General features: G+C 41.3%; 1 protein-coding gene across 4 annotated transcripts in view; it reads left to right on the top strand.

The window, feature by feature from the left end:
* The window catches only part of SORBS2 (sorbin and SH3 domain containing 2), a 101508-nt gene that overhangs the window by 54220 nt on the left and 19579 nt on the right, over positions 1 to 27709 (top strand). For 3 of the 4 annotated variants that reach the window (XM_056855139.1, XM_056855136.1, XM_056855138.1), the window contains 7 exons: positions 14216 to 14265; positions 18728 to 18915; positions 21329 to 22909; positions 24863 to 24954; positions 26181 to 26227; positions 27201 to 27315; positions 27396 to 27524. In XM_056855139.1, the coding sequence (XP_056711117.1) occupies positions 14216 to 14265; positions 18728 to 18915; positions 21329 to 22909; positions 24863 to 24954; positions 26181 to 26227; positions 27201 to 27315; positions 27396 to 27524 (2202 nt within the window). Of the gene's footprint in view, positions 1 to 9076; positions 9161 to 10936; positions 10994 to 14215; positions 14266 to 18727; positions 18916 to 21328; positions 22910 to 24862; positions 24955 to 26180; positions 26228 to 27200; positions 27316 to 27395; positions 27525 to 27709 lie in introns of all 4 variants that reach the window. The other variant, XM_056855135.1, reaches the window with a different exon arrangement.

The following is a 27709-nucleotide window of genomic DNA, read 5'->3' as shown; positions in this document are numbered from 1 at the left end:
CCGTTCTAAGAATACTAAGAAGGCACAGTGATGCTCCAGATCTGCTACCCCACATCAGATCCCTGAGGAGAAAAATTCCTCAAACCTCATGTCTCCCAGTACTTTAGCCTACTGACTCTGCTTATCTCTCTAGCCCTTTCAGCATCCAAAGCTATGCTTTCTAGGCACTTGAACGAAACCTTTTCCTGACACTCGAGGGTCATTTAGTAGAGATTATACTTCCTTTTGTCATGTAGAATAGACTATTACTGATTAATCTTGTGGATGATTGGATATGGGATGAAATGACTTTCCTTGGGATTAAAACCACCCAGGGTTTCACCGAAACTGCATTTATTTATGTCTTTGAGGAATTTTGCAGAACCAAGGCTTTATTTCAAAAGAGAAGTCTGAGGAAATTCAAATGGAGTGAACTAATTGTGTGTGTGTTAAGTGCCGTCAAGTCACATAGTTGTTCTAATAATGCGCAAGATTTGCTAGAAATGTAGTGGCTATTGCCAGGGGTATATCTACAAACAAGTAGGGGGCTGGAATTGAGTTTTTTTGGGGGGTTGTTTGTTTGTTTGTTTGTTTGCTGAGTGATAATTTCTGTTGCAGATGATGTGTATTATATAACAAATTCATTTAATAGCTTTTTTGATCATAAATAGTTCTCAGGTGGTGAGGCTCACAGAACAAATTGGGTTTTGAACATTTCAGTGGTATTTCATGAGTGTCTGGATTCACCAAGCATGATTTTCTGCAAGGCAAACAATCTAGAAGTAATTCATATTGAACCCAGCGTGCCACTGTGATAGATGAGAGAACAAATGTAGCATTTCTATTTTAATCAACCGAAATGAGAAAAATCATGTTTCTTGCTACAAAGATTTGTACTGTAGAGCTATTCTGATTTCCTCAACCAGTTAAACCTGTTGGGACTTTTAGAATTCTGGGATGGAATAGTTAGGGTTGCCAGGTCCCTCTTCGCAACCGGCGGGAGATTTTGGGGGCGGGGCCTGAGGAGGGCATGGTTTGGGGAGGGGAGGGACTTCAGTGCCATAGAGTTCAATTGCCAAAGTGGCCATTTTTCTCCAGGTGATCTGATCTCTATCGGCTGGAGATCAGTTGAATTAGCAGGAGATCTCCTGCTACTACCTGGCAGTTGGCAACCCTAGGAATAGTGCATCCCAAAAAAAGAGCCATGGGAGGCTGGGCCATTCACGAAATGGCTATCCATGGAGGATAGGCAGATTCTAAAGTAAGTACTCTGCTATGGTGACAGCTGGTATTTCCAAATAGGCACTACCTGTAGATCCAAAGGTGATGTAATTGAGTATCATAAGCACTTTCATGTAGTGATGAACGTTCAGACAGAACTGCACGATGCTATACGTTCTGTATATAAAAAAGCACAAAAGACCTGGGTCCGGGATTTTCTTTGCCAGTAATGTTCTTTCAAGACTATGGGTTGGATCCCACAGAGTGTTTTAGTATGAATTTCTCACCTGCCCCTGCCCCCAGAATGCTGTTCCTAGGGATCCTCTGTCCCCTAGGAGCAGAATTTTGAGGGGATTTTGAAGAGAGGAGGTGCCAAACAAATTGTGCTCTGCCAATAGATATCCTTCCATCAGTGGGTGGGAAGTTCTGATTTCTTCCTTCCTAAAATGCCTCTTGCACTGCATCCTATATAATTCCTAGAGCCCCCACATTACAGGAGAGGCTGGGGTGGGGAGGGACACAGGGAACTGCAGTAGGAAGGGAAAATCAGCAAATACGTGTTCCATGTACTCCTTAATGTTTATGGCTCTTTGGATCCAAGCCTATGCTTAAAAGACATATAGAATAATGAGTCAGTCAGAACAGACATGATGCAGGAGATCCATGATCTTTGGGATCAAAATCATCTTTGGGAGTTTTCCCCTTTATTTCAAAGTAACCACATGGTTACTAGTTTGAATAAAAAACAGCTCTGTGCAGTATACCTGATCTACCCCACTGGAAAAAAATATAAATACTTGTATGGTGCCCCATATTGTTTTCCTTGTCTAGTTGCAGATTCAAGGGGGGTAATATAGATTGGGAAATGGGTAGAATTATCAGACCCATTTGGCTCCTACAAAATAAAGGGGGGAAATCAGAAGCTTTGATCATAGATTTCTCATGTCACATCTGGTTTTGGCCATTAGATAGTAATGTTCCATCCCCTGAATTACATCCTTTTGAACATCTGAATCAATTAACACAGAGCCAAGCTGTTAATGTAACATTAGCTTAGAAGTTTCCACTGTATGATGGACGTTAATTATAAAACAGTTCATTTGCATGAAGTAATAGGCATTGCTCTTTTTTTACAGAATTGCAAAATTGGCGGACAAAAGAAATTCAGTTTTACAGATGTAATATAATTTGGCTTTTGTCGTTTTTATATTGTGATCATGAAGTGGGAAATTAATTTTCATTACCTTTGCAGTTAATTAAGATTGAAATCTGAATAGTTCCAGACTGAATGAAATGAATATATGGCAGAACTGGACAGAGAATGGGTATATAAGTTACGTTTACAGCCTCTTATCCACACAGGCTGGCACTTCAAACTGATGCAGGGAAAGCAAATGCATGAGTGACTCTCACTTCTGGCGTAACCCTGTGAGGACTCATGCATCGCCCACATTTTCCCTTGCTTAAGCAGCGGTGCTGTACTTTGTGCATGGTGCATTTGCATTTTATACCGACAAGCTAACAGCAGGGAGAAATTCAGCAGGAACAGCTTTTCCCATTGCAGAGGTACAGTCATACGTATATGTTTTGCCTATGGCTCTTAAAAGAATATAAACTTTGCTGGGGGGAAAAGCATTCCAATTTCAGTAGTAGAAATATACAAGTGGGAATCCGCAAGAACTTGCAGGAGGCATCTATCTCATTACCCCCCTCGTTCCCTTTCCTGAAAGCTCCCATAGTGTCTCCCCTTTTTCTGCTTCCTTCTTTCCTTCCCACCCAACAGCAAACCTACCTTTATCTGCCCCTCTGTCTTAAGCCTTCCCTCTCCCTACCCCCAGAAGCCTCTACCTAGGAAAACTGTGGACCTCAAGGATTTGTGGGATGGCACCTCACTTTCCCCTGTATCCTCCTCTCCACACTATTTCTCCTTTCCTCCTCCTGGCGGCTCCCATATCCTCTCCCCTTTCCCTGCCTCATTCTCTCCTTCTCAGACATTCACCAACCTACCTTTAATCTGCCTCCCGTCTTCAGCTATATTTATTATTTATTTACTTCATTTATACCCCACTTTTTTCACAGTGGGGACCAAAGCAGCTTACATTATTCTCCTCTCCTTTTTATTCTCACAACAACCCTGTGAGGTGGGTTAGGCTGAAAGTATGCAGCTGGCCCAAAATCACACAGTGAGCTTCCACAGCAAGATGGGGATGTGAATCTGGGTCTTCCAGACATAACTCATGCCTCCTGTATCCTCCATTCATACATTAATATTGTTGTGTTGTTATTTTATATTATTCTTTTTAAAAAAATACCACTATAATAATTTTGATAGGGAAGTCAGCACATAAGAACTGTCAATAGTATGAGAAGTTGCTGCAGATGGTTTGGCACTCATTTGGCCCTACTGAGCACTTTTAATAAAGTTAGGGTGTGTTAATAGTGCATCTTGTGCATCATGTGTGTTATTGCTTGGGCTAGTGCTTCTACTGCTCTTCATTCTTGTGTTTACATCCATATATATAAGTTTGGTCTGGACAAATCTTTCTTAATATGTCCCTTCTCCAGCCTTTGTGCTATGCTCTACTCCTTTCTCACTGTTCTATACCCAAATGTGTCTAAGCAAAGCTGCAGTGCAGTTATGTTTTTATAGGAGCTCATTATGTTGTATCTGCTTTTTATGCTACTTACTTTTTTTACTTAGTTGCTTTGTATAAAAATGATTGATTCTGTGCATGCCTGTAGCTGTGGGTATTTACTGTAATTAGTGACAACTGTACTACAGTTATAAAAGCCTTTAAAATAGTTTTGGAAGCTGACTTTACACAAATACCCTCAAACATATCCCACTGATTTTCACTTTGGAGAGCATGAAAGGAATTGCTCATACTTTCCACAGCCCTGGCTAATTTCCAGTCTCATTTCAAGGTTCCCTGCCATGTCCATTCCTTTGGCAGGTATATACAGTTGAGCAAATTCGGTACTACTTTGGTAGAGGAGAACCCAAATAATAGCTCAGAGTGCCTCTTCCTCCCCCCCCCCAAAAAAAACAGCATATGTACATGAAGCATTTAAAAACTTGGCCCAAACATGGTAAGAAGTACGCAGTGCTCTATTTTCAATTGAGATCTCAATTGCCTCTTCATTTATGCACACACAGCATCTTTCATTTTGATTGTCCAGATCAAGTAACTCAGCTTTTTTACTGACTTGTTTTACATCCATAGCTTAAAGCATGGGGTTAAGAACGCTAAAAATCTTTCATTGCAAAAATAGCTTTGAATATGTGTGTACATATTGGAATTAAAAAGGTAAATTGGTATTAAAAAGGTCCCCTGTGCAAGCACCAAGTCATTCCTGATCCATGGGGTGACGTCACATCCCGACGTTTCCTAGGCAGACTTTGTTTACAGGGTGGTTTGCCAGTGCCTTCCCCAGTCATTTTCCCTTTACCCCCAGCAAGCTGGGTACTCATTTTACCAACCTCAGAAGGATGGAAGGCTGAGTCAACCTTGAGCCCGCTACCTGAAACCAACTTCCGTTGGGATTGAACTCAGGTCGTGAGCAGAGCTTGGACTGCAGTACTGCACCTTACCACTCTGCGCCACGGGGCTCTTACATATAGGTATTACAAGGTAACATTTACTCACTAACCTCTGATTGAACTAAGATGACCAGGTGAATTTTATTTGCATATGACACTACCTGTAATTTTGATAAAGATCATTTACTCCCACCACAACAGAGAGAAACCTCACATTTTCTCATTTAACTCTAAAACATCCTTCAGTACAAGCCCACTTTATATCATTCTCTTCAGCCAGCTCCTCTCTTTATCTCCAGCTTTAAAAGACAGGACCAGAAAGAGGTGGGAAAAGGTGTCCATCTGCTGGCTGCCCAGTATGGAAGCCAATCCAGCCTGCCATAGCTACATTACTCCTTCTGTACATGTTCCAGTGCAGCACTCCAACTATCAGGGTGTGCTGGGAGCTAACCCTGCAAGCTTCATTTTTGCACCTGTGCCAGTGCCCTGGTACTGTGGTCATTTGAAAGCCTCACAAAACTGAAACATCACCACAAAGGCAACAACAATAATAACACTAACAACAATAATAACAACAACCCTGCCACCTTTTGCTTCACAGAAAAGTTTTTCCTGCACACCCAAATAAATTACGATAGCTGTGATGGTACACAGAAGAAGAACAGTTGGTTTTTATATACCAACTTTCTCTACCACTTAAGAGAGAATCAAATCAGTTTACAGTCACCTTCCCTTCCTCGCCCCACAACAGTCACCCTGTGAGGTAGGTGGGGCTGAGAGAGAGTGATTAGCCCAGGGTCACCCAGCTGGCTTCATGTGCAGGAGTGGGGAAACCAACCCAGTTCACCAGATTAGCATCCATTGCTCATGTGGAGGAGTAGGGAATCAAACCCGATTCTCCAGATCAGAGTCCACCGCTCCAAACCACCCCTCTTAACCACTCACACAACTGGTATAGCAGTGACTGTCACTCAGAACGTACCAGGCAATTACTCCCTTCCATGTACTTGGGATGCAGAAATTCCATTGTTTGCACAGCAATGTGATTGCACGCCTTTCCTAACCCCTGCCTTAGCAGCCCTATACAAGCTCTTTTTCATGGCACTGCATAAGTAGTGCTCATCCATCCCGCAGTGCTGCAGACTGGTACCACATCGTTTCTCAAGGCAGACTTGACTGTTGATGTTCTTGGGGGGAGGCATGCAGAGGCTATGGGGCTGTCACAGGCCTCGGCTGACAGCCTGATCAGATCCGTCATCCTTGCGTTTTTTCCCCCTTTGATTTTGGTTTGCGCATAAATGCAACCACAGGAGGATAATTATGGACTAGCTCCACGTGTGTTACAGAGGAAGACAAGAATAAGCTGTTTGGTCACCCGCTAGTTATGGGTTGATTTTTACAAGAGGTACCTCGCCAATGGCAAAATGCGGAAATAGCCGGCATACATCAGTGAATATGTACTACAGGGCCAGAGCCTTCTGAGACAGACAGCAGGACTGGATAGCATGTTACGGTAGTGAATGCAGGATGGAGTTCTGGGAATGCTATGCTCTGGCATCAGTGTTGTTCTGTTGAGCTGGTAAGAACTAGTGATGGAAGCTTCAGCACCGGGCCACCAGCACTTCAGTGTGGAGCGTTCAAAAATTCAAAAGAAGCGTAGTCTTCTTTCTGAACTATAAGAATGAAAGATACCAATTGGACAATCAACGTGGAATATTGAGACTTCACTTGTCATATCACTTCTGGTGAAAATCCTGCTGCAAACCGCTGACACTTGGGAGGTTGATCGTGTTGTTTTGAAAGGTGGCGCTCAGCCTTTGGGCAGCTTAATAGAATTTTAGAGAATGAATAAACATATTTGCTACCATCCAATGTGTCACTGGCCACCAAGACTAGATTAATTCATGCCATCGTATTCTCTATTACTATGTATGGGTGTGAAAGCTGGACTGTGAAGAAAGTTGATAGGAAGAAAATAGATTCCTTCGAAATGTGGTGTTGGAGGAGAGTGTTACGGATTCCGTGGACTGCCAAAAAAACAAATCAGTGGGTTATAGATCAAATCAAGCCTGAACTGACCCTAGAAGCTAAAATGACTAAACTGAGGCTATCGTATTTTGGCCACATCATGAGACGACAAGAGTCACTGGAAAAGACAGACATGCTAGGAAAAGTTGAGGGCAGCAGGAAAAGAGGAAGACCCAACAAGAGATGGATTGACTCAATAAAGGAAGCCACAGCCTTCAATTTGGAGGATCTGAGCAAGGCTGTCAAAGATAGGACATTTTGGAGGACTTTCATTCATAGGGTCGCCATGAGTCGGAAGCGACTTGACGGCACTTAACACACACACACAATGGTAGAAGAGTAGGTCTTGCTGCCCTCTGCTGCTCAATCAGGAAACTGAACTGATAAATTCAGTGAGCATGGGACAATTGTTCTCCTGTGCCCTAGTGATGGTGTAAAAAATGAAAACTATACTGATACGAAGAACATACATTAGGGCCAGATAACTGCTTCCCAACCAGATGTTGCTGATTTGCTTCTATACCATCAGTACTGGAGGGAAAATCAATGGAAAGATGTTAAATTTTGAATAAAGGATATCTTGATAGATATAGGTTCCCATCTTTGTAGGCATAAGGGCAGAAGCAGCACTGTAATGGGAATGAGGGAGAGGTAATGAATACAATAATACAAAGAAGTGGGTTAACAAAGGCCACAGCTTTACTGATTACGGTAGATGGAGCATTAGCGAAGCATAGGTCACAGATCCAGGCATCGGGAAACCACCCAGTCGGCCATATAACAATCCCCAACCTGAGTGTTGGGGGCAAAACGGAGAGGCGAACCAGTGGTTCCACTTAGGTTCAGACCTCTAAGAGGTACCTTCGCCACCTGCGAGTGGAGCCACACAACAGCTCCCGAGCTGGGCATCCGCAGTAGGAGTCAACACCAAGACTACCTATGGGGTCCTCAAAGAGGGGAAGGCAACCATGCAGGCACATCTTCCCCATAAATGGATCCAGCACAATGCCAAAACCATGTAAATCTGTGACAAAAAAACTAGAACAAAACAAACCATTAAACACAGGGTGAGAGGATGCTGTGCCAGCACGCAAGGCCGCATGGCTGCGAGACGAGGGCTTAAATAGGGAAGGGATAGGAACTCTACCCCCGCCCCCCAAGAAGCATCCCCCCCCTCACCGCAGCAATAGGCTGCCGGCCAAGAGGTGGGCAGATCGGCCTCAGCCAGCGTGCGAGCAGGGCAGAAGTAGCCGGGAATAAACCCGTCCCACTGCTTCAGCTCCATTTCCGAATTGAGTTGTGCCCTGAGGTCACAAAGGTGGCCTTTGATAAGTCCGTGGACATGTGTTTATGCCTACTGTGCAGAAGAATTGTCAGTGCTAGTCATCTACTGCAGGAAGCAAGATGGACTTGCCTAGATTTATGCTAATATTTTTAAAAAAAGAATAATGCTGTCAGAATTGACGGCACTAATTATCTCTTTGGCTCAACACCACCTGGAATTCTTACCTGAAACGCTATACATAGTTCCAGTCTCCACAATTAGTTGTTTTTTTAAAAGGTGCAAGTAGTACTTCAGAACCTGTTCCCGTACTGAGGTGTGTCAATATTATATCACTAGTTTCCTTATGACAGGCTGGAGGCCGGGGAGGGGGGGTGCTTTATTCCTTCTGCATATTACATTCTTGGCTTTAAAATGCAAAATTAACACAATTTTGGGGGCAGTAATCATGTACATTTAATGGCCATGGTGTAACTTGTTTGCTTTTTAAAAACTGGAGATTTTTTTTCTGTTCATGCAAAATGGCACACTTGAAAGCATACGGTATAGTTCTTTGTATTTGTTGTACATGGGTATGCAGGTAGCCGCATCCTAAGACCCGGACACTGGCGGCATATCTCAGATCAGCTGGTATAATGCTTAATTTTCATCTTAAGCCCTTTTGTGATAGGGCTTAGAGGGGGCTGTAATAATTTGATATAATCATATTTTATATAGTCAAGGATATTGAACACTGACATTTTATAAATAAAAAAACATATAATATTTTATTGTATTGCGGACACATTATAATCATTTGGAGGATAAGTTGAAAAGGAGGAGTTCAAACAACCAGTGCATGACAACTCTCAGATCAAGCCAGCCACTTTCTACCATGAAATCTCCGTCTCCATTTCCTTTGTTTTTGTTTCATTCTTTCTCTCTTATTATTTGTGTGTGTTTGTGTTACCAGTGTGATGTGTCATTTCCAACACTTTGATCAGTTTGTGCCTTTTCCTTCCCTTTTTCCTTCACAATTCTTCCAGACTGATCGCATAAACCCAGATGACATAGATTTAGAAAATGAGCCCTGGTATAAATTCTTTTCAGAGCTGGAGTTTGGACGCCCGGTAAGTGAGGCTAGAATATCAGCATATAAAAAAATTTAAAAATAAAAATTCATACATTATAGATCAAAATGTGCTTCGTTGTATTCAGAAGTAATAATTGGAGCACTTCATCATTCATATTTATGTATGTTTTTCTATATTGAGGTGGATGTATGTAATACATTCACAATATTTCATTTGCTGAGAGGGAAAGTCCCACCAAAGTCAATAGGGATGTTAATGGCCAGTCAGTGAACTTTCATTTTAGATTTTTATAAATATTTTTTAACACGTTGAAACTCTTGAAATCTCAATGCTAATTTGTTGCTAATTGCTTAGATTGTTAGTTATGTTGGTTAGCAGGAAGCTCTCATCTAGGGAAGTTGCAGAACAGAGTTATCCAAAACTAAACACCTACACCTACAATAAATGAAGATAAGATTATCATTTAATTCCCTGTAGCTAGAATTGTATCTTTTCCCATCCAACTGATTACAAGTTCTCGTTTGATAGTCTGATCTTTTGGAAGTTTTGCCTTGTTCTAGCAGCAGTGACTTTGTTTTCCAGATGCCACCTGCATAATCCATTATATTAAATGCATGGCTTCAGTTGAAGCAGCAGCAAATTTGTGTTCCCCTTTCCATTCCATTAACATCAATTAGCATTTTCCCAAATTTTGACATAATGGCGTTCTGCCTTTCTTCTCCCTGGCTTCACATTATTGGCTACTGAGGACATTACCACTCAAGAAATTACTGGGGGAGGGGGCTAGATGCATGGCTGCTGGATTGGGTCATATGTATAGTTCCTACTGGTAATCCCCCCATGTCAAATAATTTTCAGATGTTTTATAACTTCAGAGGAAGAGGGAATGTGATTTATTTTTTATTTCTGTTCCAAAAGACTAAACAGACCGTCATATTAGGCTGGTGTTTTCTCTTTCCTGGTGGTTGAAACTGCTGTTTATTTTTATTCCTCTGAAGGAATATCTGCATTGCACTTGAAAAATGCAGTCTTATCTTTCTTGCTATTATGTAGCTGCATTTTGTTCAATCCAAAATAAATGAATGGAGTTTGTTTAGAGCGCCAGCAACACTTGGGAAGGTTAAAAAAAGGTAAAGGTCCCCTGCGCAAGCACCGGGTCATTCCACACCCATGGGGGGACGTCACATCCCGACGTTTCCTAGGCAGACTTTGTTTACGGGGTGGTTTGCCAGTGCCTTCCCCAGTCATCTTCCCTTTACCCCCAGCAAGCTGGGTCCTCATTTGACCGACCTCGGAAAGATGGAAGGCTGAGTCAACCTTGAGCTGGCTACCTGAAACCAACCACCGTCGGGATCGAACGCAGGCCGTGAGCAGCGCTCGGACTGCAGTACTGCAGCTAACACTCTGCGCCAAGGGGCTCTTCCACTTGGGAAGGTTGGACCCGCAGATATGCCAAAGCTGTCACCCTCACCGTAAAAAGATGGAAACAGCGCCCACTCGTATACTCAAATGCTTTCTCAAGTGTTCTTCTGTCTTGCTACATGTAGAGCCGCTGTTCTCATTTGATCAGGAACAGTACTAACTGTAATATCCTGTATGTTTACTAGGGCTGTTGAACAGTTCTGCACACATTCTTCCCCACAGTCCACATTCCCTCCCCCTCCCCCTCCCCCCATTTTGTTTTGTTTTGTGTCACTCTTGTGTTCTGTCATCACTTGGTTTCTAACTATGTCACCTTCTCCACATGTTTCATTCCTTGCTGCCATTGATTCTCCTCCATTTCATCTCTGCAATTCTGCTTAAATGATGCAGCCTCCTAAAAAGCTCTTGGATTATGTTCAAGACAGTCCTTCAGGTCTTTCCAATGAGGTAAATTACGCATGTTTCTTCTGTGGTTAATTTAACTAGGAAACGGCATTAGGTTTTGGTCATGAGTGTGGTTTGGTTACTGTGTTCCTCTCATGGTTGCCACCAAAAACTGACTTCAAGTCAAACTCAAGATGAATTGGGGGAGGGGTGAAATATGTGTAAGAACTTCACTGAGGAAAACAAATCTATAAAATTGGCGGGTCATTTTAAGTGATCTGCAAATCTAATTTTCCCCCCTTCTCACTGCACTGGTGCTCTGTTCCTACTTATGTTGTCTGAAGTTATTCTTAATCTAGTTCCTCATTTATTCTCTGCTCAAACCATAACATGTGTTACCTCTTAGCAGTCTACAAAGGTTTTGCTAAGGTGCACACTCAGTAATGTGGAGATTTCCTCAGGTGTCAAGCCACCTTATATTATTTAAAATTATTATTTTTCCACCTCTTTGGTTTTAAAAATCGTTGTTTTGTTTGTTTGTTTGTTTTTTAAAATTATTGGCCGCTTTTTACCTTGCGGAACTCAAGGTGGCTTAGAATATAAATAAAACAACTATTATAAAAAAAAATGGAAGACCACAATTTAAAATCTCCTATTAGTACTGCCAATAAATACAACTAAATTAGTCAAATGCAGTCCTAAATAAAACTGTCTTCACCTGCCTCCTGAAGATTAAAAGTGAGGGGAACAGGTACACCTCACTGGGAAGGTTCTATCATTGTGGGGCTGCAACCAAAAAGGGCCTTTCTTGTGTGCCCACCGGATGAGCTTCTTTAATTGGTGGGCCAGTCAGGAAGACCTGTCCTGTGATCTTAATTCCTGGTCAGAAACATATGGGAGAAGGTGGTTCTTCAGATACCCCTGTCCCAAGGCATATAGGACTTGTAAAGGACAAAAACAACACTTTGAATGGGCCTTGGGAGTGGATGGGTAGCCAGTGTAATTGCTGTAGTACTGGGGTCACATGCTCCTTAGATGTCTAGCTGCAGCATTCTGCCCTAGCTACAGGCTAGGGTTGCCAGGTTCCTCTTCGCCACCGGTGGGAGGTTTTTGGGGCGGATCTTGAGGAGGGCGGGGCTTGGGGAGGGACTTCACTGCCACAGAGTCCAATTGCCAAAGCAGCTATTTTTTTCAGGGGAACTGATCTCTAGTGGCTGGAGATCAGTTATAGTAGCAGGAGATGTCCTGCTACTACTTGGAGGTTGGCAAGATTCTGCATATTCTGTACACCCTTCAAGGGTAAACCTTGCTTACAGATGTTCTTGCCAAAGGCGTCTATGTTTGTAGGTTTTGAGGGGGAAATTGTTTGGGGGGAAGCTGTAGTTTGTTAAATGTGTACAGAACTGACATTTGTGTACCTAGAACTGTTCATTAATATGTCCTTTTAGTTCCTGTTGTGCTTGTTTGTGACTGTGCAACGTTTACTATTGTACTAGGAGTCGGTTGTGGTAACAGAACTTGAGTCAGCAATTGACATGGGTGGGCATCTGTTGATGCCAACAACCTGTTGAGGAGGGGACTCACTGCCAACTAGAGCCCCAAAATTGATGCATGACATACAATACAGTTGGAGCAGTAGCATCAGCTCACTTATTCTTATCGTCCTTCTCGCTCTGTAATTCTGGTCCCTCTATCCCTTTGTAACATAATGGATGACGGTGAGGAGGAGGACAGCATCCACAGCATCCACAGATACTCTTGGGCCTGAGTCTCAAACTAGACATTACAGCTTACACAGGTGCCTGTCCCAGCTTGCTGTTGCACAGAAGCACAGGTTATCTTACCTTTACAATGCTCCATTTCTCTGGAGCACTTCGAAGTGGGGAGGGGCTCCTGGCTTGTCTCCTGTGCAGTTTTCACCAGAAGAAACAGCCACAAGGGCCTGTTTGCCTCTTTCTGCAACTGCACACTTCTTTCCTAGGGAAAGGGGCACACTGCCAGAGAAAGGGGCAAAGAAAAGTAGCCAGAGAAAGAGGCAAATGTGGCTGTTTCAACTGGCAAAAACAGTGCCGGAGAGAAGCCCTTCCTTCCCACTTGTAGTGCTCCAGAGCTGAACAGAGAAGCGGAGCCTTGTCAAGGTAAGATACCATGTTCTTCTGTGTGAAAGCAAGTTGGGACAGGCACCCATATCCCTCCTGTGTAACCTGTAACCTCTAGTATGACCTTGAAAATCTACTAAAATTTGGTCCTGTGAGATCATGCAAAGTGTACTCGAAGTACAAGTATGGCCTCTAGAGCACCTAGATTACAGCATGCCCACCATCTTCAGTTGCACCCTTTTATTGGAGTCATGTTAAAGAGTTAATGAATGCAGTCCACCAAGGTCTGCTCCCACTCATTGAAAGTAATTAGTGTCACAAAGATACAGTGTAACAGCGGACTGCTCCCTGTAATATATTTTGAAGATATGTTTTGATGTATGATTTTAGCAGTACATAGTGTGAAAATTCTATTTTCAGTCCCCTCAGGTCATCGCTGAAATTACATGGCCTGAATGTAAAATATGTTTAACACGTGAACGACATAGTTGTGTGTCCATGAAATGATGCCCCGGGCACAACATGATTCTTTTTCTAGCTCCCACAAACTGTTGTACTGTGTGTGTCTAATTTGGGCTTCTGCTTCGACACCCATTAAGTGACTGGATTAAAAATAGTTGTCACTAAGGGCTGAACTTATATTCACAAGTTTAAAGTATTTGCATTCCCAAAGAGCATTCGGCAGCCACTTCTTAAGCAAAGAAAAGTCTTGAGGTCGACGTGACGATCTCTGCTCTCAACATGAAGCTTGAAAGGTCAAGTGGCTATGTAAGTTACAGGTGTCTAAGCTATGTTTACAGAGAATTTCCTGCTTTGTTTGACATTAATACTTTGGTAAGTAACTGGAGGATATTCTGTAAATCTTATTCATGTGTTTTAAAAAAACATTGTAGCTTCCACTGTTTAAGCCATTCTAAACCATATTATGTCTAATTTGGGAAGCAGGCTACTAAAAGAAGTTTGTTTCTGAATTTTTGTCTCCAAGATGAAATAAGGACTTTGCAATGGAGTTTGAAAGCTGCCTAACCTCTCTTGTGAAATTGTCCAAATTCTTTTGGAGACACATTAACCATGTTGACTTGATTCGTTAAATTATGTATAGGTTCTTTGCATGGTGATTTGTTATGAATAATGCTAGTGGAATCCAGAATAAAAAATTAATGGAGTCACTCATTTGTCTCTTTAGACTTCCTTGTATTACAGTCCAACAGAGAGAGGCTTGGACAGACCTTCTAGGTAAGGAAAACTTGATGAATTAATGCATTTTAAAGCCCTTGTAAATAGAAAGAGATGTCTGGACATCCATACCCCAGTTCTCCTTCAAAAGTAAATCCAGTCAGCTTTCCTCTGACAGGTGGAAATACAAACTCCACCCCTTTTCTGTATTGCTGGTCAGTCTAAATAGAAGGCTTTGACTAGTCCCTAGGGTTCATTTCAGTGCAGATCTAGAAATCTGTTCTTGTGCTTTTATGTTTGAATCTGAAGATTTAGATGTATAATTTGTCCAGATGTTTCACATCATGACGTTTCTGTGCTCTGCATTTTCATCATATCCTAGCACAGGATTCTTTAGTGTAAACAAATTGTATGTGCTCAGTTTTTGTGTATTCTGGGTGTTTAGAGTATCAAATACTTTAAATAAAAGGATGTATGTATTACTATATAGCCACATTAAAATGCATTCAAATTAAAACAGAATGAAATTTGATGTACTATAATCCAAGTATTTACATTCTTGGTTTTTTGTTGTTGTTTTTTAAATTAATGATGAAATCGAAATGAAATTTATATTCCTGGCTAGCAATGTGACTCAGCAGATCTTAAATTTTATAAGAAAGGTATTGCCAGCAGGATTGGTTCTAATTTTCACAAACTGAGAACTGGCTTCTAATTGTTTTACAACACTGTGTAAAGGTCATAGAAATTGGAAAGATGACAGAAGCAAGCGACAAACATAACTACTGAAGAACAATTTATATAATTTTGTGGATAAATTATTGTTCACCTCCTGCTTTGCCAGCAAACGGCTGCCAGTATTTTAATAGTGCTTAAGAGAATGGGAATAGACAGTGCCCATCCTCCGCCCAGAACCATTGGCCCACCAGGACTTTAGGGCCAAGGGCTTTAATGGCCAATCTGCCCCTGTGCTTTGACTCTCTACTAAGGAGAAAAGTGGGATAACAGAATCATAGAGTTGGAAGGGACCACCAGGGTCCCTTGCACAATGCAGGAAATTCACAACTACCTCCCGCACACACACCCTAGTGACCCCTACTCCATGCCCAGAAGATGGCCAAGATGCCCTCCCTGTCATGATCTGCCTAAGGTCATAGAATCAGCCTAGGAACAAGGGGATGGTCTTAGGAACAAGGGGCTGTAAAAGCAATGTGGGTTCATCCCACCAAAGGGGCACACAGAGGCATAATGTGGTGATGGGCTTCTTTATTCTGGCACTGCCATAATACTCTGTCCTAACAATATTCCTCTGCCTTCTGGTCCCCCATATCTTACTCCAGGGTGGGCTCCATTCTGAGGGCTGTTCCCATCTCAAGCTCCATGGGGTTTACAGCTTGGCTCAGCAAAGCCAGCCAGCCTGCCTGTGTGTGAACTGTTCTCACTGGAGCAATGAGTTAGCCCCATTCTCTTGACTGTGCTTTCCTTTTCTGCCTCACATCCTGTCCTTTTAAGCATGTGTCTTCACCTGAGAATCTACCCTAGGCTAACCCCATTGCAGCAGGCTATGCTTCCCAGAACAACCCCTTTTCCCACCAAAAGATGTGCACCACTCAACATGTCTTACTCCATTTCTAATGGGCTAGGGTTCCTCTTGTCAATGGTGTCAGTCCTTTCATCCTGGTAGAGCAGGATGTGACACTGATAGAGATAGATAGATAGATAGATAGATAGATAGATAGATAGATAGATAGATAGATAGATAGATAGATAGATAGATAGATAGAGACAGAGATAGAGATAGAGATAGAGATAGAGATAGAGATAGAGATATATACACACACACACCCCTGGGGATAGAGAGAAGGGTTTTGTTTCCTTCCTCAGCCATGCTGTAGCACTACAATGCAGCCAGGAGAAATAAAGAAAAGGCCTTTTAAGGTGAGGGTAGACGTCTGGGGAAGGCAATGGCAAACCATCCCATAAACGTAGTCTGCCTAGTAAACGTCGGGATGTGACATCACCCCATGGGTCAGTAATGACCTGGTGCTTTACCTTTTTAAGGTGAGGGTTGCAGGTGGGGAAGGACTGCATAATGGGCAGGTACAGCAGGGAGGAATGGGGGAAGGAGACATCAAGAGAGCAAGGAGCATTGGAGTGGAGCGTGTAGACATCATTGGCCGCTCCACAGTGCTTGCTATTGATTCCATGACAAGGGCCCCCATCTGGAAACAGCCCGGGTTTTACATGTCATGGTGACCTTATGTCACCTCTCTACTGGCCTTTTGTAATCTGTATGTAAATAATGTAGTGGTATAGACACTGGAATTTTTAAATTCTTGCCTCAACACTGTTGCTTCAAGAGAACTTGGCCTTTTGTTAGGTACTTCTATATAAAAATGAAACTAAAACAGCTGATATTGTAATGCCCTTATATAAAGCTATGGTGTGGCTTCATTTGGAATACTGAGTGCAGTTGCGGTTGCCATATCTCAAAAAGGGTATTGCAGATCTGGAAAAAAAAGAATGCAACCAAGATGGCTAGGAGGATGGAGCACCTTTCCTATGAAGAGGCTCTGGAGATTTTGGGACTTTTCAATCTAGAAAAAAGATGGCTAAGAGGAGATATGATAGAGGTTTTAAAATTATGCATGGGGTAAAGAAAGTAGATAGTGGGTTTTTTTTCTCCTTCTTCCATAATAGTAGAATTTGGGGGCACTCAATGAAATTGTTGGCAAAGGACATACAAACGCAAGTACTTCTTCACTCAACGAGTAATTAAACTGTGGAATCCCCTGCCAGTGGAGATAATGACGGCTGCAAGCGTGGAGATCTTTAAAAAGGGGTTAGACAGATTCACGGAGGAGAGGGCCATCAATGGCTACTAGCCACTGTGACTGAAGTGAACCCCTATATACAGAGGCAGCGAACTTCTGAATGCCAGTTCTGGGAGTCAGCAGCGGGGGAAGGACCTCAGTCTCTTTGCCTTTGGCCCTCCAGGGCAACTGGTTGGCCAGTGTGTGAAATATGATGCGGGACTAGATGGACTGGTCTTACCCAGCCAGCTGTACATAAGAACATAAGAACACAAGAAAGGCCCTGCTGGATCAGACCAAGGCCCATCAAGTCCAGCAGTCTGTTCACACAGTGGCCAACCAGGTGCCTCTAGGAAGCCACAAACAAGACGACTGCAGCAGCACCATCCTGCCTGTGTTCCACAGCACCCAATATAATAGGCATGCTCCTCTGATACTAGACAGAATAGGTATGCATCATGACTAGTATCCATTTTAACTAATAGCCATGAGTTCCCCTTTCCTCCATGAATATGTCCACTCCCCTCTTAAAGCCTTCCAAGTTGGCAGCCATCACCACATTTTGGGGCAGGGAGTTCCACAATTTAACTATGCGTTGTGTGAAAAAATACTTCCTTTTATCTGTTTTGAATCTGTCACCCTCCAGCTTCAACAGATGACCTCGCATTCTAGTATTATGGGAGAGGGAGAAAAACATCTCCCTGTCCACTCTCTCCAAACCATGCATAATTTTACAGACCTCTATCATGTCTCCCCTTAGCCGCCTTCTTTCCAAGCTAAACAGCCCTAAGCGTCTTAACTCCTCCCCATAGGACAGTTGCTCTAGTCCTCTAATCATTTTGGTTGCTCTTTTCTGCACCTTCTCAAGCTCTGTAATATCCTTTTTTAGGTGTGGTGACCAGAACTGTACACAGTATTCTAAGTGTGGTCTCACCATAGATTTGTACAAGGGCAGTATGATATCAGCAGTTTTATTCTCTATTCTTCGTCTAATTATGGCTAGCATAGAATTTGCCTTTTTTACAGCAGCCGCACACTGGGTTGACACTGGGTTGACAATGTACTTATATTCTTACGAAGAGAGAGACTACACTATCAATGGAGTAGAAGTTTCTATGTATGTCTTGCTTTGCTTCAAGGGTTGTAGCCTCCTGCCATGAAATGCCAGTAGTTAAGACCTTCTTTCACATTTCCCCATTCAAAAGTCAAAAGAAAACCCACTCCAATATTGCAGGAAACTGGAACTATATTACTATAGGCAGTTTCATTCTTTTTCTGCAGTTGGGAATAAAGATAAATGAACACAACAAGGAATTCATGCCTATTTAAAGAGCATGGACAATGCAAAAAACTGGAGAACTTGCAAGATTTTTGCCATATTGTGGGTTGGATCCAGTGCAACATTTCTGCTGGCACTAGAGTCCTTCCACAAACAGAAATGAAAGACAAATACTGTGGTAGCTGTTTGCACTCAGTCAAACTGACTGTATCCCCACTTGCATTTCTGGTTGCACAAGATGGTGTGCAAACAATTTGTGGGCACTGTAATATATAGGGAGGAAAGTACTGGGTGTTGCACAAGATCATTCTCAAGTAGAACTACGCAAAGTCCATTTATGATTCCACCTGCACATTGCTAGATCAAAGCCTTTGACTAATATTGCTGGTTTAGTTTTGAGTGTGTGTCAGTGTATTCATTATTTTCTTAGTTCTGCAAGTACTGCAAGTGACTACAGGAAAAGGAGGAAGTCAGAACCTGCAGTAACTCACCAGAAGGCACACAGCGAACAAAATGCAAACCGGGCCAGTCTGGGACATACAGTTCCTCAGAGCACGTACTCTACCCTTAGGAAACCTGTCACTAGCTCTTCTCCATCTTCTCCATCAAGAGCGAAAGGTAAGAAATAAAACATTTGCAAAGAAGCAGCTGTGTAACTACATACTAATTCTTGCTTTTAAAGTGCAGGATGTCAAAGTCAATTGATAGGTACTGAATGCTATTAGCCAAATGCTATTAGCCAATCAGAATTTACTGTTCTCCCCAAAACCACCATTTACAGGCAACAAGGTTAAACCCAGAGTTTATATATTGTCCTCTGATATGAATATATTAAAAGGTTTTCACATGTCGACTTCCTTAGCTTTTTTGTTGTTGCTACTGTTGCAACCAACTTAGTCAAAAGAAGACTATGCTTTACGACATTGTGATTACACTTAATCTGTTGCCTTATTAACAGACAGAGCAAGAACAATATGTTATAAAAGTTTCTGTCATGCATAGTGTTTGAATATAAGACACAAGTCTCAAATGTACATTTCTGTCATGACACGTGGAAGAACTTCCACTGTCCAGTATTTCTAATTCTCTTCAAACTGTCATCTCTTTAAAATAACTAAAAAAGGACATTCTACATCTCTTAAATCGAAATTACTGGTTTCTTGAAATACTTACAAAGTTGTGCTGCTAACACAGGACACTCTGTGCTGGAACGACTAATTCTTCTGCTCAGCTCCCTGTCATAGCAATAGGCTTCCATCAGAAGGGGCATATGCCCCAGACATGTGGGACCAATAGAATACCTTGGTCAGTTTCCAGTTCTCCAGTACTTTCTCCCTCTCCAAGACCCTCAAATTGTACCTATAATCCTCTAATTTAAAAAAAGAGCAACTGGGGATAGGAGCTGGAACAAGAACAGAAACTTCCACAGTGCAGAATGTTTCAGTAAAGTTGACGTTCTGCTACGATAATATGTTAGCACCGAAGCCATACTGCGAGGATAAGGCCAGTAACATGGAAACATGGTCAGTATCATTCCCACTTGATCCTGACCTAGTCAGGAGGAATTGGTTGTCATGCCTCTATAATATCATATGACAGGGCCCTGAATGGCATGAAGTATCTAATTAAATCATACATGGAGAATTCTCAGTTATCTTGTTTAAATACATAAATCTCATTTGGCGCTTATTTATGCAATAGGCATGTTCAATTCAAGGAGACTGAAAATATTACAATCTGATTTTGTTTAACTTTTTAGATAGTTATAATTTATTTGTTTAAATTTTCAGTACCCCTTGATATTTGCACATTCCTGGACGGTTCTCTACACTTCTATGCCTTTTAGAATAGGGTCTGCACCTGAATTCAAGCTTTCTCAGCATAAGGATGCTTTCAAGTGCACCCTAATCATGTATATTAAGAAACTTCAGCTTTGGTAGGATACAACCACTTAAAGGGGAAATGTTTTAAAATAGTAAGTGCTTGCACCTCAATATGTGGTCTGGGACCCATATCTAAAGGTAAAGGTCCCCTGTGCAAGCACCGGGTCATTCCTGACCCATGGGGTGACATCACATCCCGACGTTTCCAAGGCAGACTTTGTTTGCGGGGTGGTTTGCCAGTGCCTTCCCCAGTCATCTTCCCTTTACCCCCAGCAAGCTGGGTACTCATTTCACCGACCTCGGAAGGATGGAAGGCTGAGTCAACCTTGAGCCAGCTATCTGAAACCAACTTCCGTTGGGATCGAACTCAGGTCGTGAGCAGAGCTTTTGACTGCAGTACTGCAGCTTAACACTCTGCGCCACGGGGCCCATATCTACATTGCCTTAATTATTGGCATTTTCCTGCTACTGATTTCTGTATGGGAAATGTGATTAGACTTGACAGTTTTGGTCATCCCTAGATTATTGCTAGGGGAGAAATGAGATAGTCCTAATCTGTATGTGCCAGATTTGTTGAAAAGAGGTGTCCTGTTACCTCATGTCATCATCTACTGGCCTCCCCCCCACCGCCCACTTTTCCCCTTAGTGGGAACAACGAAAGCAAAGGGTTACCACCTGTACAGTCCCCTACAGCTTTTAGATTTGTGCGCCATAATTTTAGGTTTTTTTAGAATTTTATTGATGGTTTTATTATGGATTTTAATGTACATTTATATTGTATATTGTTGTATTTTTAAAATGATGTTACCCGCCCTGAGTCGGCTTGCTGAGGAGGGCAGGTTATAATAAATAAATAAATAATTTAAAGAATGTTTAAGTAGCTGATACAGTTGGCATACCTTCAAGATGTACAAATTATGAACAGTTGAAAAGTCTAATAAGTGGTTAGATATCACTATCTGTGATCCGTCTTCTGCACTTTGATAATGTATACCATTTATTAGTGCTGAATGCTTGATTAGGATCAATAACTACGTCCTTCTCTTTGTTCTTTCTGGCATGTGCTGATTATTTTTTCCTATCTTTTTGAACCTGTTAATTTCTGGCAAATATTTCTTTTTCACCATGCTGCTCCGTGGATTATAAAGGTGGGGATATTAGCAAACCATATTCATCCCTTTCCAGTTATTCAGTGCCCAACCACAGCACCTCAAATGAATCAGGTAGTAGAACCTATGGACAGCGCTTGGCTGTCCCAAGTGACTCAAGAAGGGCAATCAGCTACAAAAATGGCTGGCAAATGGCACGCCAAAATGCAGAAGTCTGGAGCAGCACAGAAGAAATCTCCTCTCCCAAGCGGAAATCTCGTAGCTGTGATGACCTGTTAGCAGATGAACTCTGTAACTTTCCAGACCCTCAGAATAAGTCTGAAAGCATGGTATCTCTGTTATGTGAGGAAGATTCCAAAGGTGGGTCCTTACTTACCTGGGCCTCCCCATATTCTGAGAGCCAAGGTTCTGGTAGGTCGAGAGCCCGTCATCGATCAGCACATGATGCCCCTGGGTTCCTCAAAATGTATAAAAGAATGCACCGCATCAATCGTAAAGACTTGCTCAATTCTGAGGTGATTTGTTCCGTAAAGTCCAGAGTACTGCAGTATGAAAAAGAACAACACAGAGCCCTTTGGCAGGGCTGGAAAGAATCCTCTGCTGAGGAAGTGCCTAGAGATATGGTGCCCAATAGAATATCTGAATTTGAAAAACTAATTCAGAAGTCCAAATCAATGCCAAATTTAGGTGATGAAGCATTATCAACAGTTACCCTCCTTGAACCTCCTAAAAATGGTTTATGCTCAAAGAGGCGGTTTTCTATTGAGTCCTTGCTGGAGGAGGAAAATCAAAGTAGGCATGCCGCTCAGGTACAAAGGAACTGCAGATCTAAAGCTCTGGTGCCAATTCATATTGAAGTGACCAGTGAGGAACCACAAAGATCTCATTTGGAGTATTCGGATAGTGACCAAGATGGCGTGGTCTCTGACCTCAGTGACTTCATACAGATAGAAGGCTCGTCCTTTTGTAGCGAAAGCGATTTTGATCACTTTTCCTTTACATCTTCTGAAAGTTTTTATGGATCAGGCCACCACCATCATCACCACCATCACCACCACCACCACCACAAACATTTAATCAGCTCCTGCAAGGGGAGATGCCCAGCATCCTACACACGCTTCACTACAATGCTGAAGCACGAAAGGGCTAAACAGGAGGCTCCCGAAGACCCTAGAAGACTAGATCCTGACCCTGGCCTTTCTAAGATAGCATTCCTAGTCAGCCCAGTGCCTTTCCGGAGGAAAAAAACCACAGTCCCCCAAAAGAAGGCTGAAAAGACTAAGTGCAGATCTTCAGTTTTTGAAGCCCTGGACTCTGCTCTTAAAGATATCTGTGACCAAATCAAAGCAGAAAAAAGGAGGGGAAGTTTGCCCGATAACAGCATATTGCACAGACTTATTTCCGAGCTGCTTCCAGACATTCCTGAAAGGAATTCCTCCCTTAAAGCTCTTAGAAAGAGTCCCGTTCACGAGCCTTTTCACCCACTGCCTCAAGATGGTGCTATTCATTGCCCATTGTACCAGAATGAATGTGGAAGATTACCTCTTAGTGCCTCTTACCAAGACATGGATCCCACGAACAACGGCAGCCAAGAAAGTGATAGTGTACTCGGTTTCCAAGGTGGATTTCCTCCTTTCTCTCTTTGTGATTGTGATCTGAGTCATCCATCCTTATCCCCTTTTGCTTTCAGTTCATTTGGCATTGTATTTGTATAGTATGTTTATACAGGCTACAAATTAAGTGTTCCTTATATAAGATGTCAAAGAAGAACAGGAGGATCAGTGACAAGAAACCAAATTATATAAAGGTGAAGCATTTTATTCATGAGTCTAATTCTCAGGCCACCAAAAAGGGTAATATTTAACCTTTGTTAAATGTTAATAGCATGACACCAAAAGATTAGAGGGTGACTCATAATAGATATTAAGGTCACCCACTTTGTGGGGGAAAGCTACTGCCAAGGACTTAATTTACATATTTAGATATAATCAAGAATATGCGAAGTTTGTTATCAGGGAAGGGTTTTCACAACAAAACATGTAATCGATTATGCTATATCTTGAAATAATAGCATTGAACAGCTGGAAAAAATTCTCTCTCTCTTCTAATCAATTCTGGTTATTTTTAGAAAATAGGGTTCAACTAGTGAAGAAAAATATGTTTGGTTTTGCTCCCTGAAATATTGTTGTGGTTAGACCATTTGGCCCACTAAGGTAAAATGTTCATTGTTATACATTGCTAATGGAGGCAAAAATAGTTCTCTTTTACTAATTTTAAAATGCCTCCAATGAAATACAGGGAACAAATTACAAAGGACAAAGGAAAGGTGAGTCTTGTCTAGCAACCCTATATTATGTAATATGCATAGACTGCAGGTGTGACTGCCCTGTTCTTTTACATTTTACTCAATATAGTTTATTTTCAAATTAGAACTTGGTCTGAATGCAAAATACCCCATAATAATAGCTCAGAATGCTACTCTGAGTCATTCAGCTCTACACTTTGCCCTCTCTGCCCCATAAGGCAAGATAGTGCATACAACCAATGGTATATGGCAGTCATTCAGTTTCCCATGCAGGGATGAGGGTTGTATAATAAACTCATCTTGTATGAAGCATTCCAGGGGTTTCCAGAGTTCACAGATTTATCTCATGTAGATTGCATCTTCAGATTTGGCTTCTGCGATGAAATATGAATCCAGTGGTATCACCACAAATCAGCCATTAGCCTATGCCTGTCCCAAATCATGTTGTATTTCGTGGAATAATATAAGTAGGAGTAGTTGTCTGAAAGACTTGGAGAAAGAGGGTTATTTTATTTAGTTCCTAAGATTTCTGCTGTCTGGAAGCACATACTTCTTTATGAATGACATTTTGTTCTTCAAATAGATATTTCCGTATTGTCCTATAATGAATAAGCAGCAGAACCCCAGTATGTTTACTCAGAAGTAAGCTGCACTGAGTTCAATAGTATCCAGTAAGCATGCTCAAGATTGCATTCATAGGGCATTTGCAACCATTATCCCATTCATATGTGTGTCTCAGAATACAGGATACCCTTTTGACAATACCAGGGCTTGAAGTTTTGTGTGCAGGTCCAGAATTCCTTCCATAAAAAATGAAAGCATATTAATGGATACTCCTGAAAAATGCCTGGTTCATCATTCTGTCATTGTGGCATGCTTTTGACACATTCCCCTGCATGAAATTACATGTTTAACATTTTGTGATTCATGGCAATGTTTTTTGTACCCTTTGCATCCTCACTGTATCATGTATCTGTTAATGTAGTTGCCCAAATCACTACTGAATGAATTAGATTTAGGGACGATGTGCTGTCCTGTTTTGCTCTCTAATTGTACAAATTCAGTTTGAAACCAAATCATATTAGCAGTAGTAACTTCCACAGTTCCATCTTTAGACTTCTGCTTGTCTTTTTTTTTTTTTTTTTTTTTTTTTTGCCTCATCGCTTATGTCTTACGTATACTGTAGAGGTAGCAATCCCTTCAAATAAAGCCCAGCAGCTCTACTTTTAAATAAGCAAACTTTCACAAACATGGCATTTTATTTTCAGTAGACCAGGGGTCTCCTGGGAACTATTCTTCAGCTTTCACTGATGTGGGTCGATATACTCCAAAGGAAAGAAGAGGAACTCCGGAGAGAGAGGTAGTTAAATGAAAAAAAATGTGTAATGTGCAAGCATTTAAAGCCACAAGAGATTATTTGAAACTGTCCACCAAGACATGTACAAGGAATTTATAGGATGATGATTTGTCAGCTCAGGTTGTTACAAGTAGGCATTTTCCTAGTAAAAACAGTGGAATTGGGATTCAGACAGCAGGCAGGGGAGGAAGGTATGGGGAAGCGTCTGAGCCACTGAAGTAGCTTTGTTACTATCTCTGGATGCTGTTTTCATCTGAGGACTGTTCCAGCACAACCCCAGTTCATTTCAATAGTGCAATAGTTGCGTTTTGGGGTTTTGAATTCGCACTTCCTGTTCATAATACCTGTCACCATTCCACTTAGAGAGCGTGTTCTTAGAAAATCTTTTGAACTGATGTCCAAAAAAAAAGTCATGTGCTTTCAGAGACTACATACAAATTTATAAAATGTGTGAAATGTTGTCCTCAGTTAGCCAGAGATATATATAGATGGGAAAATTAGTAAACATTAGGGACAAAAGACTGAAATACTAGCAGTCTATTCTGTTTGCAAGTTTCTTCTTCTATACTCATTTGTGTGTATAAATATTTGCCAGCTGCGGATGAAAGGGAATATATTCCTCAATAGCTTATTTGTCTATGGGATGTTACAAATCAAATTGGATTCCCTCGGCCTTCAAAGACCAGTTTTACCTGAACATGACTCTCTTGTTCTCTTAATGCTTAAAACAATTGAGGGGTCTATCTTACCACACTATTCAATACTAATACTTGGCAATTGTTCTATAGTGTTTTGCCATGGATTTGGGAAAACAGACTTTAAGAATTCAGCCATTAAAGGATCTTTTTCCACAAAATTAAATGAATACATGTGAAAGTATTTCTGTACAACAGCTTTTACAAATTGTCCTTGAGAACAGTTTTCATTATATGAACTAATAGATTTAAGCCAACCTCTCTGTGTGACAAAGCTAAAAAATGTAGAATGAGTATTTATGGTATCAATACTAATAGTAAGTAACATTGTTATAAACTGCTTTGAACCATGAGGAAAGGTGGGATATAGCTGTTTTAATAAATGAATATATAATAACAGCTTTTTACTTAGTTGCTTAAATAAAGAGAGAGAAAACGCTAGTACGTAAATAGTAAACCTGTTTATTCCAGACTTAAAAAATAATAAATAAAATAATAGTATTGTGTGAACTGATTTCTTTTCCTCCTTTTCAGAGACTGCCAGCTAAAGCAGTATATGATTTTAAGGCTCAAACTTCTAAGTAAGTATTAGTGGCTATTCATTTTGAAGGGGTGGGGAAGAATCATTATTTATTCTAGATAAATTTTTATAGGAAGAAAACTCCTCATACATTGCCTTTAACCAATACAAATATGTGCACCTCTGTTTTTGATGTATTTGACCCACTGTTGTTGATTTTATACCATTTTATTGTTCTGTGATATACAAATGTCACTGGAAATTAATGTCCCCAGTATTTAATTACCAAGTAGTACATAAGCTCATTCTCATCAAGCATCCAGCAACACATAAGGCATGATAAATTACAAGAAATCTAAAAAACATTATGTTTGGCTTTCACACTAAAGTTTTTTGTTGTTCATTATTCAGAGAACAATTTCACAGTGTATTTTCACACTTAACACCTTTCAGACTTCCTTAGCTATTTGTGTACCCGTGTTGAAAGCTATTAATGTGGGATACAAATGCAGGAAACGCATAAATGTGCATCCCTATCTGCAGCCTGATACAGATAGTTACATATAAATAGCCTTTTTATGCACAACTATACCTGAATTAGAACATCTAATATCTTAAGAAATAATGTAGGTATACATCATAGAAGGAAGTAACACAATAGTGTGTCTTTGAGGAGAGAAGTCAGAACTGAAGAATAAATTGGCCATTATCAAATTAGAAAAGTGTTTAAATATTATCAGAAGCATTGTCTGTTTTAATTTTGTTTTCAACAGCACAGTACAGGATCCAAAGCAGAAAGCTACTTGTTGACTATATTTGTTCAAAATGTGTTGAATTAAGATACACTGTTAATCCTCTTGCTCCAGAGTATTCCTTTGCTGACAGATTAGTTGTATATAGCAGCCGTAATGATCCCATCCCTCAAAGGAAGAATTGCAGCCATTTGCAGTATTAAGTGAAGGTAGATACATATTGACTGTACTCAGCTGTCACAGAAATCTCAGTCTCCAGCTGACCATGGCTGCTTGTTTCAGGGAACTATCCTTTAAGAAAGGAGATACAGTCTATATCCTCAGGAAAGTGGATCAAAACTGGTATGAGGGCGAGCACTATGGAAGAGTTGGAATTTTTCCTATTTCTTATGTTGAGGTATGTACTTCGGGGGGGTTTCCCCTTCCATATTAGTTAGCGCATGTCACGTCGACTGATTAAGGCTGATCTCCTTTCAGAAACTCACTCCCCCTGAAAAAGCACAGCCGGCAAGGCCGCCGCCCCCTGCACACATTGGAGAGATTGGAGAAGCTGTTGCCAAATATAATTTCAATGCGGATACAAATGTGGAACTGTCGCTGAGAAAGGTAATTGCGAATTGTCTCTTTCTTGTGTGAGAATTTTTTTTAACTGAAAACCAAAAAATTACCTGAAACAATGAACATAAGTGCTGCACCAGTCTACCTATTCTGCAAGTGGAGAGAGTTAAAGAAATATTAAAGTATATTGTACATGGTACAAGCCACGCTCATTTAATTCCTTCAATTTGTAT

This window comes from Euleptes europaea, chromosome 9, assembly GCF_029931775.1.
Source record: "Euleptes europaea isolate rEulEur1 chromosome 9, rEulEur1.hap1, whole genome shotgun sequence".
NCBI classification, from domain to species: Eukaryota; Metazoa; Chordata; class Lepidosauria; order Squamata; family Sphaerodactylidae; genus Euleptes; species Euleptes europaea.
This window is presented reverse-complemented; position numbering and strand designations above follow the sequence as displayed.